The sequence below is a fragment of the Solanum stenotomum genome, chromosome 8, assembly GCF_019186545.1.
Source record: "Solanum stenotomum isolate F172 chromosome 8, ASM1918654v1, whole genome shotgun sequence".
In the NCBI taxonomy this organism is placed as follows: Eukaryota; Viridiplantae; Streptophyta; class Magnoliopsida; order Solanales; family Solanaceae; genus Solanum; species Solanum stenotomum.
In genome coordinates, this window is record NC_064289.1 from 15,866,048 (window position 1) to 15,880,865 (window position 14,818).

General features: G+C 30.4%; 2 protein-coding genes and 1 pseudogene across 2 annotated transcripts in view; all 3 read right to left on the reverse strand.

Annotated features, from left to right (window-relative positions):
- Positions 1-1,081, reverse strand: part of LOC125872242 (caffeic acid 3-O-methyltransferase-like) — a 4,317-nt gene extending 3,236 nt beyond the window's left edge. The window contains exons 1-2 of the mRNA XM_049552959.1: positions 669-1,081; positions 3-276 (exon numbers count right to left, since the gene is read on the reverse strand). Of these exons, the coding sequence (XP_049408916.1) occupies positions 3-276; positions 669-1,081 (687 nt within the window). The remainder of the gene's footprint in view (positions 1-2; positions 277-668) is intronic.
- LOC125874421 (caffeic acid 3-O-methyltransferase 1-like) overlaps positions 1-14,818 on the reverse strand; it is a 124,839-nt gene that overhangs the window by 68,884 nt on the left and 41,137 nt on the right. The gene's annotated exons all lie outside the window — the stretch shown is intronic.
- The window catches only part of LOC125872243 (caffeic acid 3-O-methyltransferase-like), a 31,054-nt pseudogene continuing 19,478 nt past the window's right edge, over positions 3,243-14,818 (reverse strand).

Consider the following 14,818-nt stretch of genomic DNA (forward strand, 5'->3'; position numbering starts at 1 on the left):
ACATCAAAATTAGTGCCCTTAATAGTTGGGTATTTAGTTGTAATCATCTTGAGGTTGGATCCAAGACCACCTCCCACATCAACCAAAGTCTTGATGTTCTCAAAGCCCTTGTATTTGTCTAGTATATTTTTCATCATTAGAGTTGTATGATTAAACATTGCCTTGTTAAAAACATCATTATAAATGTGATCCGTCTTAAAATATTCAAATGTATTTACACCATGAATCCTTTCAAATGGAACTCCTCCTTCAAGAACTGCATCTTTTAATCCAAACTTATGATTTCAAAAAATAGATAGAAAGGAGTTAGATATGATCTAATTTGCTTTTTTGCACTTTGTGAATAATTTGAATTTTATCATTTAGTTATTGTCACTATAAGTCCATCAAGGCAAAATTGAGCCACTTTGGTTACAACAAGTAGAATTCTGCTTGCAGAAATTTTTAGATTCTTATCAACAACAGAAAACTGTTCTTGCTTCCATTTAAAAGTAGTTTTACTGATTTACCAAATGCTTTATTTGCTTCTTTTTTTTTTCTCAAAATAAGTGTTTTTTTACCTTTCAACAACAATATCAAACACTGTTATTCTCTTGAACACGATGACAAATTAAATTCAAACAAATAAGTTGAAACTATGGAAGTATAGTATAAGTGAAAACAATTACCAGGTGTTAATGACTACTTTCTGTTGAAGCAAATCCAAGAGAGGCCTCAAAGATGCACCATCTTCATTATCACTAACAAACATCTTTCCCACTGGTGAAAGACCATAGAGTCTAACATTATTATTATTATTATTAATGGAGCAAGTGAGCAAAGAATAAGTAGCCAAGAGATAAAGCATTCTGACTAACATATTGGCTGCATCAATAGGGTTGTTGCAATCCATTTTAGCAACAATTTGAGAAGAAGAAAGTTGAGTATCACTAGCTTTGGCTAAGATCTCAAATACATTCAATTCAATTGTTGAATGCAACACAAAGGGAAGTACTGATGATGACAATAGTTGCATTGCATGTGTAAAATTCCCCTCTTTGTCTGGGCCAATACTAATTGGTAATTGACTCATGTTTGCCATGCTTTAGTCGAAATATGAAAATTTTGAAAAATGTTAAAAGAAGTTCATTAAATAAATGATAAATATGAAAAAAAAACTTTCATTAATTCTCTTGAACTTTGAGCAATTCACTTATTTTAAATTATATTGAAAAAGACCCAATAATTCACTTAATATGAACTAGAAAAAATATAATGGACAAAAAAAAAAAAAAAAAGAGAATAATTAATAGATGATATTTAGAGTGAAATAATAAAGGTAGAGCTACTTATAGAATTCCATGACCCAAAATTTAGACACACAACATATAAAGTTAATGCCTTTGAATCAAGTTTCAGTTGCGAGCTCTCGAAACTCCTAGTGAGAATGCTCTTTGCCTCCGGAAGTTTGAGCCAACATGACCAAATCAGATTGTGAAATAACCACAGAGATATGAGTATGATTAGGTTTCACTGCTTGAATGGCCTCAACAACTATCTTATTGGCTGCATCAATAGGGTTGTTGCAAGCCAATTTAGAAACAATTTGAGAAGAAGAAAGTTAAGTATCATTAGTTTTGGCTAAGATCTCAAAAACATCCAATTCAATTATTGAATGCAACACAAAGGGAAGTACTGATGATGACAATAATTGTTCTATGAAAACAATATATCCTTAGTTGTGTGACAAATAATCTTTAGTTGAGTGACCATTAAAGTATTATTTCACCCCTCAATTTTGCTATTTAGAATTGTTATACTCCTTGTTAGCTCATATATATCCTATCATTACAAAAGTGACTCATATATACCCATATCGTTACAAAAATGACACACATTGCATATACCATTTTCATCTAACAAGAGCAAAAAAAATAATTTTTAATTTATTTTTATGATTTTATTTTTTAAAAAAATCCATGTAGGGGTATATTATGATTATCGTTATTTGAGTTTCTTGTTTTTTTTTTCTTTCATTCATTAGTGTAAAAATATGAGTCATTTGTGTAACAGTAAGAGTATAAATGAGTCACTTTAATAACGAGAAATATATCAATTTTAAATAACAAAATTAAGGAATACATCAAACCCTTTTTCCTTTATTTTATTTTACAAAAATCAACATCTAGAGGTCGGAATACATCAAACCCGTTTGACATTTTTTTTTTAACCTATAAACCAACTATCCGCTCCATAACCCAATACCACCCAATTTCCTCTAAAAGGCATCCTAATTAAAAGACCCAAATTAACACGTCTCGTATCTAAAAGGCGGGAGTACTAATAATGTCTAATTTGAACTCAGTTCACCAAGACTACTCATCTCAATTCATGTCGTGTCGCTTGTTAATTGGTGCTTGTGATTCGTGGAGAAAGGGAAGCCTACAAATATCTGCTTTTGAGTCGTCATTTAAAGTTCAGTACATCCTCAAAAAGAATGTTTATATAAATGTAGATGCGAATATTAATATGTGATTATACAAGATTGGACAAAATTTAAAGTGATCAAGCTTGCTAAAAGATGGAAGTACACTACATTGAGATAATACTGGTTTGATCATGTTCTATGTCGATCTCCTAACAGACGAAGCTGTACGTATACATAATATACACAGGCGATATACACCAACATGATCTGGAGATAATCAACAAAGTGATCATTCGGTCATTTTTATTACTTAAAATAGCTTAATTATTGCTTTATTACTGAATATAACCATGAAACTTTATTTTCCTCCTCTGTTTTTTCTTCATCATCTTCCTCTGTTTATAAGAGAATTTGCTATGCATAATTTTTCTTTCTCTTGATGTTGTTCTCCCAACAAAACCAATAAAAATTAATGAAATACCGATCATTTTATTTAGTAGTAATAAAATGAACAAGTCAAATGGAAGTCCAAATTCTATCAAGGAAGAACCTGAAAGCTCAAATTTTAAAATTCGACTGACCGCAAATGTGAATTGCTTTGAGTGAATAATATATCAAAAAAAATAATTGAAACAAGCAACTTATATTTAACTTGAGTTATTTAGAGGAAGATTTGAGTTGATGTTTATTGAAATCTACCGTTGAAGAACTTTTGAAGCTCAAATTTTAGAAGTGCTAAAGAGCATTTGATAATTGAATTATTACTTAGAGAAACAAAGTAAGTAGTACAATAATATTAATGGATGACATTTAGAGTAAAGTAGTAGAGGTAAAGCTACTTGTAGAATTCCATGACCCAAAAATTACAAACACAACAAATTAAGTTAATTTCTTTGAATCCAGCTTCAATTGTGAGTGCTCAAAACTCATGTTCAGTACGCCCTTTGCCTCCAGGAGTATCAGCCAACACGATCATGTCAAATTGCGAAATGCTAATCACAGAGCTATTATCAGGTTTTACTGGTAAAATACTCTCAATAACTATTACTTTCCCATTTTCTGTTCGTGTAGCTTTATAGCATGTTGGAATGTATACGTCCACATTTTCTATGGAACCAGGTCCTCAGCACAGTTACAATAACAGAAAATAAACAAAGTGCTGAAAGTAAAGATTGCACAACAACTTTACGTGGAAACCTCCTTGCTCAAGAGAGTAAAACCACAACCTGGTCTGCCATGACTTTTCAAACTTCTTTCACTAATCTTCTCCAAGCAAAAGTAAAAGCAAGTTTACAAACCGAGATTAGTCTACTAATCCCAACTCTAAGCAATACCTCCTATTGCTTAGATGAGCCAGAGTAGATACAACACCGCCCACTATACTAATCCTAACCGATTAATATAGACTTTTAGAGTAAGAACCTAAGTTACCCTTAGCCTAGTTCTTACAATGATTCAAACAAGTTTGAAACGTTTCTTTCACAAGTGAACGGATCTTACAATATTAGAACTATTACAAGCAAACAAAATAACAGCTGGTACAAAAAGCTCTTGAAGCAATCGATCAAGTCCCTTGCTGTTCTTGAAGCTTGAAAGACTCTCTCTTTGAATGAATGAGTGAATATTGTTGTCTCATGTTTGAAATATACCATGAAGAGTTATTACCAAACGTACAAGCAACCTCTTTGCTTCTGATTGGTGAAGTACTCTGCAGCTTCACCAACTTTCTGACGCAGACAACTTTTACAGTTGTACCACACTTTGCTAGTTGGCAGAGTATTCATACTCTGCAGAGGACTAGGTCCCTGCACTTGTGAGGAGATCATCAAAACATCTAGGAGTATAAGCACTTATCATAGCAGTTCTTCAGTAACTTCACGCACTGACTATCACTCTAGTCATGAAGAATCCACTTCCATCAATATAAATAAACACAAAATATCAATATTTTGAAGAAACAACAAGTTGTTATAAATAATTACTTTTTCTACAACCTTTTTTCACACTAATTTTTAATTAATTTGAGGTACGTGCATACCTTCATAAAAATAGCATCTCCTTCTGGAACACTTTCAAACATATTTCCCCCGACGTGTTCCAACCCTGCAATAATTATTTTTTTTAAAATGAAGTATAAATTTTGGAACACTTCTAAACATATCCGTACCAAATGAAAACTAGACAAACAAATTAATACAAAAATAAGTATCAATAAATTAAAAGAAAAATGGGAAAATGGCCTCCTCAACTTTGTTATTTAAAGCTGATATACTCCTTGTTATGAAAGTGATTCATAAATACTCTTATTGTTATACAAATGACTCACATATACCTTTTTTCCTTTTGTGGAAGAATATAATCCATATGGATATATTTGATCCTCCTTACACGTACTTTTTTAATTCAACTTTCCTAGAAGGATCATATATACCCCTACATGATTTTTAAAAAAAATTTAAGTCAAAAAAATAAATTTAAAACTAACATTTTCACTTCTATTAGATGAAGGGTATATATGAGCTTCTTTTGTAATGATAGAGTATATATGAGTCATATAACGATAAGGGTATATATGAGCCACTTTTATAACGAAGGATATATCAACTCTAAATGACAACGTTGAGGATATATCAACCCTCTTTAAGAAAAAAAAAAAAGAATGAGAAGGTACCGTTATAGGTAGGGGCATGTTGGACAACATGAGGCACATCAAAATTNTTATCTCCTTTTAAATTTAAAATTATTTTTTTATAATTTTTAATATAAAAAATATATATTCACTCGCTTTAAGGCGTGTGCAGTCAAATATTTTCCCATTACAGCAATATTAGTGTCACATAAGTTAGGTCAATGGTCAAATGTGTTTAAAATATTGTGTTTTAGTAAGTTTAAGGATTCAGTTGGCAAAATCGTGAGTATAAGAGTTCAACGGACAAATAGATTCAAATATAAGGGTCTCTCAGGTTATTCCGCCTAAATTTTAAAAAGGTGATATAAAAGTCTGAAAAAAGAAAAACCTTTTAAGTAATTATGGAGGACCTAAAGACTGACACCACCACTATTGTTTTATTTTATTTTATTTTAAAAAGAAGTAAAAAATATATAAGATAAGATAAGATAATCATTTATTACTCCATTTAATTTATCAACAGACATCTCTTGGTACTTTCAAAAGGGAAAAATTAAAACAATTATAGCTACTTCACAAAGAGAGAAGCCCTCAATATAATATATTTAAGGGCAAAGGGCTAAATATACCCCTGTACTATTACAAATAGTTTACGTATACTCTTTGTTATATTCTTGGACTAAATATATCTTTATTGTTATACTTTGGGTCAAATATACCCCTCATCAGTTAAATATTTGAATCTCAATCTTAAAATAGACAAGTGAAGGATTGGGATTAATTTGAAGTACCCATATCCTTTTTTGTCCAAACAACCACCCAAAATAACCATAACCCAACCCAATAAAGCTTCTAATATCAACATACAACAATGGAGTAATGCCAAGAAAATAACAATCTTCGATTCAATTTTGACCACTTCAATAATAACCGTATTCATCTAAGTGATGATTCTCAACATCCGAACACACACAGTCACTTCAAAATCTCAACAACTTGAAAATTTGATGAGTCAACAACAGTGAAAAATTATTGAATAACTTAGAATTTTTTTAAAATTCATCGTCAAATTTAAAGAACCCAAAAGGCCAAAATTGAATTTATCTCAATAATATCCGCCAAGAGAAAATCTCAGCTAAAAAAAATACTAACCCAATTTTTTTTCAATATTCCATTGATTTACAACAACTTCCATTCACAAATTTTAGAAGTAATTCGGCCATAAATATGAATGTCGATTTGAAGACCCAACAATTTCGTTTCCTACTTCTCCACCGAATCTGGCTTATAATTTTAGCGGGTGAATCGAAACCAATGAAATTTCAAGCACCATATCAGTTGAACTTTCAAAAATTTCAGAATTAAACCGAGACATTGAACTCAATAAGAATAACATATAGTGAACTATTTTTAGAAAGTTTGGAATTTTTTTCAACGTTTTGTATTTTTAATTGACAAAACAAATGAAAACAGTAATTAAAAAAACCAAATTCATGTACTGCGTGAAGCTAATCCATTAGTAATGTTTTTGACAAACAGTTGATTGTGCTTTTGTTTGCTTATAAATGGGTTTGGGCAAAAAAGTGTTCAGTGGGTTATTTTGGGTGTTGGTTTGGACAAAAGGATATGGGTACTTCAAATTAGTCCCAACCCTTCACTTGTCTATTTTAAGATTGAGATTCAAATATTTAACGGATGAGGGGTATATTTGATCCAAAGTATAACGGTAAGGATATATTTGGACCAAAAGTATAATATATGTAAACTATTTGCAGTAGTACAGTGGTATATTTGACCATTTTCCATATATTTAATTAGATTTTGATTTTCAAAAAGTTCCATCATCTACGAGGAGATATCCATCAATATCTTTGAATAAAATAAAAAAAATTAAAATATTTGAGTTTTTCGATAGGTACTGTAGCAAAGTCGTCAGAATAGCGGCACAAAATTTGTCCCTACGCAATGAAAACGGCGATCTTCGTCTTTTTTAAGCCGATTATTCGATATCAAATTAAAATAAAGGGAATTTTAAACAAATTTTATAGTGTTAAAAGTTAAGTACATCATATTCTTACTTTTTTAAAAAAAAATTATAAAATTTTCTTAAATATTTTATGGAATTTGGATACATTCCAAAATGTCTCGATACACGGGAGCTTAATTACATCATATTCTTACTCTTTTTTAAAAAAAATTATAAAAATTTCTTAAATATTTTATGGAATTCGGATACATTCCAAAATGTCCCGATACATCGGCGTTCCCAATTTCATATAGATCACTCAACATTTCATTACATTGTGTATCAATTTCAAATACATTACCCAATATCCCGATACATCGGTGCATAGTGATGTATCCGACTGATACATCGCGTAAAAGTGATGTATCCGACTGATACATCGCATATAGTGATGTATATGACAAATATATCACATAAAATTATGTATTTAAGTGATACATCACGTAAATTTATGTATCTGATCTATACACTCTGTAAAGTTATGTATTGAAAATAGAAGAAAGTAGAAATTTTTATAATATGATAAGAAATTTTAGAGAATATAATAAAATAAATTGTATATTTAGATAATTTTTTCTTAAGGGAGCAATATATAGTATAACAAAAGCCATCTACATAGCCACTCTTTCGTTTGTGAATTAATTGTTCAACCACTATTTGAATTGTTCTTGGAAAAATAGCTAATTTTCGATGATAAACATTTTTGCCCTTTATCTTCTTCTTGGAAGCCACATAAAGGTGCAAATTTTTATGGGTGTTTGATCAATCAATTGAGATTGTTCGGAAGTTGGTTAAATTATGCAGATAGATATTAATTATGTGCATATTAATTATTTCATCTTTTATCTAGCATAATATAATAATTTTCATATGAAATTGCTTCTTTACCACCTACCAAACAATCCCATATTGATTATACTTTAGAAGGAAAAAGTAGAAAATTAGTACAGTATGTACTCCTTCTGTTTATTTTTATTTGTCCCTGTATTTACTTTTATTTGTTCAGTTTAAACTTTGCACTCAATTTAAGAAGTAACAATTGCCATAAGTATTTTTACCATAGTACCTACCCCTCATTAGCTTTTAATTGTTATAGTTTCCTTTTTAGAGTCAAACGAAANAATTAAAGAAACTAAAATGGTTGAGAAAAGAGATTTGGCTAGGTGGGGTGAGGGGTGGGGGGCGGGTGTTAAGAAGAAGAAGAAGGGGGTGGGGTAGGGTGGCGTGGTGGTTGGTTTCAAGGAAGAAGGACAGCGTGGGGGTGGGGGGTTGAAGGAAGAAGAAAGTTACAGGCGAGGGAGTGGGATGGGATAGGAGATTGATGGGTTGACTTTATCTCCTTTTAAATTTAATTTTTTTTTTATAATTTTTAATATAAAAAATATATATTCACTCGCTTTAAGGCGTGTGCAGTCAAATATTTTTCCATCACAGCAATATTAGTGTCACATAAGTTAGGTCAATGGTCATATGTGTTAAAAATATTGTGTTTTAGTAAGTTTAAGGATTCAGTTGGCAAAGTCGTGAGTATAAGAGTTCAACGGACAAATAGATTCAAATATAAGGTCTCTCAGGTTATTCCGCCTAAATTTTAAAAAGGTGATATAAAAGTCTGAAAAAAGAAAAACCTTTTAAGTAATTATGGAGGACCTAAAGACTGACACCACCACTATTGTTTTATTTTATTTTATTTTAAAAAGAAGTAAATAATACTCCCTCTGTTTCTATTTAGTTGTCCATATTTCCTCTTTTAGTTGTCCCTATTTAGTTGTCCATATTTCCTCTTTTAGTTGTCCCTATTTAGTTATCCATTTTGACAAATTAAGAAAGGACAACAAATTTTTTTCTATTATACCCTTATTTAAATAAAGTTATCATAAATAAAGTAAATAAACTTATGAACTTTTCAACATTAATTAGTTATCTTGAGTGAATTTATTTTGAAATTGTAAATTGTACTATAAGAGTAAAATTGTAACTTCACTATGCTAATAATTGTTACCTTAATCCTGTGTCATTTCTAAAATGGACAACTAAATAGGAATGGAGGGAGTATAATATAAGATAATCATTTATTACTCCATTTAATTTATCAACAGACATCTCTTGGTACTTTCAAAAGGGAAAAATTAAAACAATTATATCTACTTCACAAAGAGAGAAGCTCTAAATATAATATAATAATAATAATTATTATTATTATTAATGGAGCAAGTGAGCAAAGAATAAGTAGCCAGTAGATAAAGCATTCTGTCTAGCTTATTGGCTGCATCAATAGGGTTCTTGCAAGCCATTTTAGAAACTATTTGAGAAGAAGAAAGTTGAGTATCATTAGCTTTGGCTAAGATCTCAAATACATCCAATTCAATTGTTGAATGCAACACAAAGGGAAGTACTGATGATGACAATAATTGTTCTACGAAAACAATCCTTAGTTGTGTGACAAATAATCTTTAGTTGAGTGACCATTAAAGATATTATTTCACTCCTCAATTTTGGTTATACTCGTCGTTACAAAAGTGGCTCATATATATCCTATTGTTACAAAAGTGCCTCATATATACCCATATCGTTCTAAAAATGACACACATTGCATATACCATTTTCATCAAACAAGAGCAAAAAAAAAATTGAATTTATTTTTATGATTTTAATTTTTTAAAAATCCATGTAGGGGTATAAATGATCTATTATGATTATCGTTATTTGAGTTTCTTATTCTTTTTTTCTTTCATTCTTTAGTGTAAAAATATGAGTCATTTGTGTTATAGGAGTATAGATGAGTCACTTTAATAACGAGAAATATATCAATTCTAAATAACAAAATTATGGAATACAACAAACCCTTTTTCCTTTATTTTATTTTACAAAAATCAACCTCTAGAGCACTGAGGGTTTTACAAAAAAAAAATAAAATTAATAAAGCGACTTTGGTAGGTCGAAATTTTCATGAAAATGTAAAATTAAATAGTGTAAATAAATTTAGGGCAAAGGACATAAATCACATACTTTTAAGGCAAAATTATCATTTGTCCCTTGTAAGTTTATAATTACAGAAATCCCTCAAACGGATACAATAATATAAGTGTTGATACATTAATAACAGTTAAACAAAAATTATCACTCTTAATGAATGAGGGGTATGCACTGTAATTATTTATGAGAGAATGAATATTTCAAGAATGACTTTGAGTTTTGGTATGAACTTGTAATTATTTTTAATTTTATGGCCCATTTATGTAGTTTTCCCTTGTGACTTTTCGGTTATAACAAGTTATAGGATCTATTCAAACATGTTCTAAAGGACATTTTAGTAAATTCTATACACTTTTAATTTAACCCTATAAGATTATCAAGAATTTAATCATATACATAGTTTGCAGGATCATTGAATTCGTTTCACTAATCAGAAAGTATAGTTTCATATAAAAATGAACTATACCATATAAAACCACAGATTAAACCGTACCCGTTACAAAAGATAGTTCCAAACGCTTTATGTTGGAGATAACTTTAATGGACGTTTTTTCTATTTTGAGNTCACTCATCAAAAAGTATAATTTCATATAAAAATGAACTATACCATATAAAACCACAGATTAAACCGTACCCGTTACAAAAGATAGTTCCAAACGCTTTATGTTAGAGATAACTTTAATGGATGTTTTTTCTGTTTTGAGGAAAAGACACCTTATTTCTCTGAAAGAGAAACCTTTTGTAAATCTAAAGAAACACAACTCAAATAGATGTGTCTCTTTCCTTTTACTAATAAATTAAACATATAATAAATATGTATTATTTGTTTAGTAATATTGATCTGAATTACCCCACATGAATGACCTATTAGAGAATAGTTGTTTCTATTTCATAAACGACATAATTTTATTCTTTCTTATCCATTATAACTATACAATTGTCATTGTATTTGCATTATTCTCCTTTCTTGTTAAGACACATTAAGTGTTTTTATATAGCATCCTGTGTAATACTCATATATTCATAAGAAAAAGGATATTCTACTGTTGCCATATTTGTTTGTGTCCACTATTTTTAGGTTAAAATAATATCAGAGAGGGTTGAAAATGAAAAAAAAAAAAAGTTAAGTAGAGCGGAGCGAGGTTTTTTCCTATTATTATGTTGCAAGCTTTTATCATTACTTTAGATTCAAAAATCTTTTTATTCTATTAAATTTCATGTCAAATCAAATCAGATAAACAAATTGAAGCAAAGGAAGTAATAGAAACTGATATATGTACTCGTGCTATGGGTGGATCATAAAATAAAACCGGAGAGAGGTAATAAAAATAAATATATGTCCCTATATGTGAATCATGTATGACATAGTGCAGATTTTATAATCTTAGATATATATTTTTGGATCAGATCTTATTACGTACTAACATTTTCTATAGTATACGTAATTTTATAATTCATCAAGCAATATGCATTGCTTTATAAATTATTACGGCAGACAGATTCTAATGTCCAAAATATAATTTTATTAATAGCAATTTGGACATGAGAAATAACGCCAGATAGAGTTTTGTCGCCTTTAACACCTAATTCAATAAAAAAAATGGTAAATAATTTCCAAATTATGTCATTACTGGAATAATTGACAAATCCATTTACACAAATAATTTGAAGTGTTTGTCATGAAATCATTTAACATAATATTATTAGGTATATCGAAGTGATAGATCTTATTGCGCAATTGTTAGCTTTTTTTAAAAGCAATTCCGCTTCGCAATATATGTCTAATGCTAGTTTTATTAATAAAGAAAAAAGGGACCTTAAAGAGGAAAATACAAGCCAAGAGGGCCAGATTTTATTCCACAATTATTAGATGATTTATTATTAGAGTATTTAATTTTAATTATAGAATATAATTCAACTAATTGACTTGCGTGAAAAGGAAATCCCACCCACCCCAACGCACACTAATATATACAATGATATATATTTATATATATACACACACCAATATTGATTCTAAGTTTTTGTTTTTCCCTTTTACTATTATTGATTTATCATTTTGATTTAAAAACGTAATTCGATGTATAAAATATCTCAAATTAGCAGAGTTTGGAAAAGAATTGCACCCTTATCTATTCATGAATTCAAGTATATTTCTTAATTAAAGTTATGTTATAAAATAAAATGCGTAAATATGTATAATTGAGGCTAGTAGGAGTATGAATTAATTACGGAGTAAAGTAAAAAAATATAAAGGTAAACGACCAGGATATATAAATATTGGAAGATAAAAGGACGTGTGCATCATTATAAAAATCTAAAGAGTAGAAGCTATTAAGACATTTTTGACCTTTATCTTCTTCATCTGGAAGCCACATAAAGGTGAAGATTTTACGGGTATTTGAATATTATCGGTCACGCGAGTATTAATTATTCTATCTTTTATTTTGTATAAGATAGTAATTTTTTCATAGCTTATACATGTATTGTATAATAATTTTTTCATAGCTTATACATGTATTGTTATGAAGTTGCTTCTTTACTAACTACCAAACGACAACTTGTTACTTATACTCTAGAGAAACAAAGTAATAGAAAATTAGTATAGTATTGTCACGATCCGAGTCTACACCTTGGACGTGGCCGACACTCAAGAACCATTGCTGGTCCCCAAGCGAACACTCATCCTGGCTGGCTACAAGCGGAAGACTAACTTAAGCATGCAAAAGCTTAAAAACTGAATAAAATTCATGAAACTGAAATACAAAGCTTTAACTCAAATGAAAAACTCTGAATAAAATAATATATTCAACTCGCCATAAAATAGGTAACTTAAGTCTTTAAAACATTTAATAAAATAAATGAATAATACAGACTTCTCAACTATACTGACTATCTATGAAGCCTCCAACTGATAAAGATGAAAGTCGGGACAAGACCCACGACATCCTGACTAAATTTAAAAGTAAATGAAATCCTCCAAAAAATAAGGAGGCTCACCATAGATAACTCGAACTCTTGGATGTATCAACAAATCTCCTATTGATGATCCTGAATACATGTGTCTGCATCATGAGAAGATGCAGGCCAAATGGCTCAGTATGTGGAATGTACGAGCATGTAAGGGAAATTCTAAAACATAAACATAAGCTTGAAAAGAATCTGAAGGGAACTGAAACACTTACCTGGCTCAACTCAACTTAACATAACTGAACTCATTTCATTATAAAGCAGTTTAAAACAAGTGTAATATAAAGAAAAAGAAAACTGTTTAAAACATGTTGTCAACTCATAATAATAAAATCATAAAAGACATATCATGATCCCTCTCAAAGTCTACTTGTGCAATACATGAATGAAGTCCCATACCCCTATCCATACTAAGCACAACCCCTTGAGGAACCATGAAATTACTGTTGTGGGAGTTTCTCTAACCGACAACCATCACTTAAGAACTATAATGATGATACATCGTTATTAGCCCCACGCTACCCAGGTCATCCTATACCTTGTCATGGTATAGGACCTAAACTACTAAGTGGATCCACTAGTCTATGTGAAAAGGATTTATCTAAAACGTATGACCCTTTTCTACCCATGATGGCTACATGGTTTATGGAAACTTGAGTTAATGTGAACTCGCATCCCCATATCGGTGCTCAATACTACTCCCAAAAATATAATATTAGCTCTTATGTTTAGAACATACTTTTTCTGTGATTTGAGATTTGTGCTAAAAAACTTAGCTCAATGACTACCTTGGAAATCTCAGTTTCCTCTCTTGATTCATTTAGAAAACGATTACTCTTTTCTGAAAACTATCCCGAAAACTCTTTGGAAATCTCAGTTTCCATTCTTATTTAAATGTGAAATTTTTTTAAATCTCTTTGGGACTACTTAGTCACCGTGTACTTTTGAAGAAATGAACTTCAAGCTTTACTCTTTACTCTTTACTCAACTCAAAACTTAATTAAGTCTTAAAACAAAGTTAAAACGTTTGTAAAAGACTTCTTAAAAGTATGGTTCACGCCGAATTATGAACTTGAACGACTCAATTCAAGGTTTTCAATAACCATAGATAGACTTAAATACTTGGAATTCAAGAACTTCAATGATACCAAACTGATGGAGTTCATGCGGAAATTATGGGCATGAACGACTTGACTCAAGTGTCAAACTATCAATAAGGAACTCATGTATACGACTCTTCTCATTCTCATACTTATTTCTCAAAACTTAGCTCAATTCGATAGTTGATCTCAAAGAATTCACAGTGGAACTCAAAGTCTTTTTTGGAATCTACTCTTAACTATCTCTTGAACTTGAATTATGGATTCAAGGTTGTGATTTGTGATAGGAAAGATCTCATGATGTTTAGGATTGATTTTAGATAGCTAAACATGAGAAAAGATAAAAAAAATCACTACTTGGAAAATAGTCCGCGACGCGGAGACGCATTAAAATAATTGGTCGTGAAATAACTTTTGAGGCAGAGAGGTCCATGACCTCTCCACGACGCGAAGACAACTTTATGAAATGGGGAGGCAGGTCCGCGTCACGGAGCCAAGTGCCAGATTTTCCCGACTTTTGTCTCATTTGTTTTCTAACCCCAAATCGTCTAAATTCGATTCTTTTGCTCAACTTTTCTTTAGATTCAGATAACCATCACATGTACACAAGAATCTAACTCTAACCCCTCTATAAATCGACACATTAACCTCAAGAACTCCTCAATCTCAGCCCAATTCAAGAACGAAAGCAAATTCATGAATACATAACA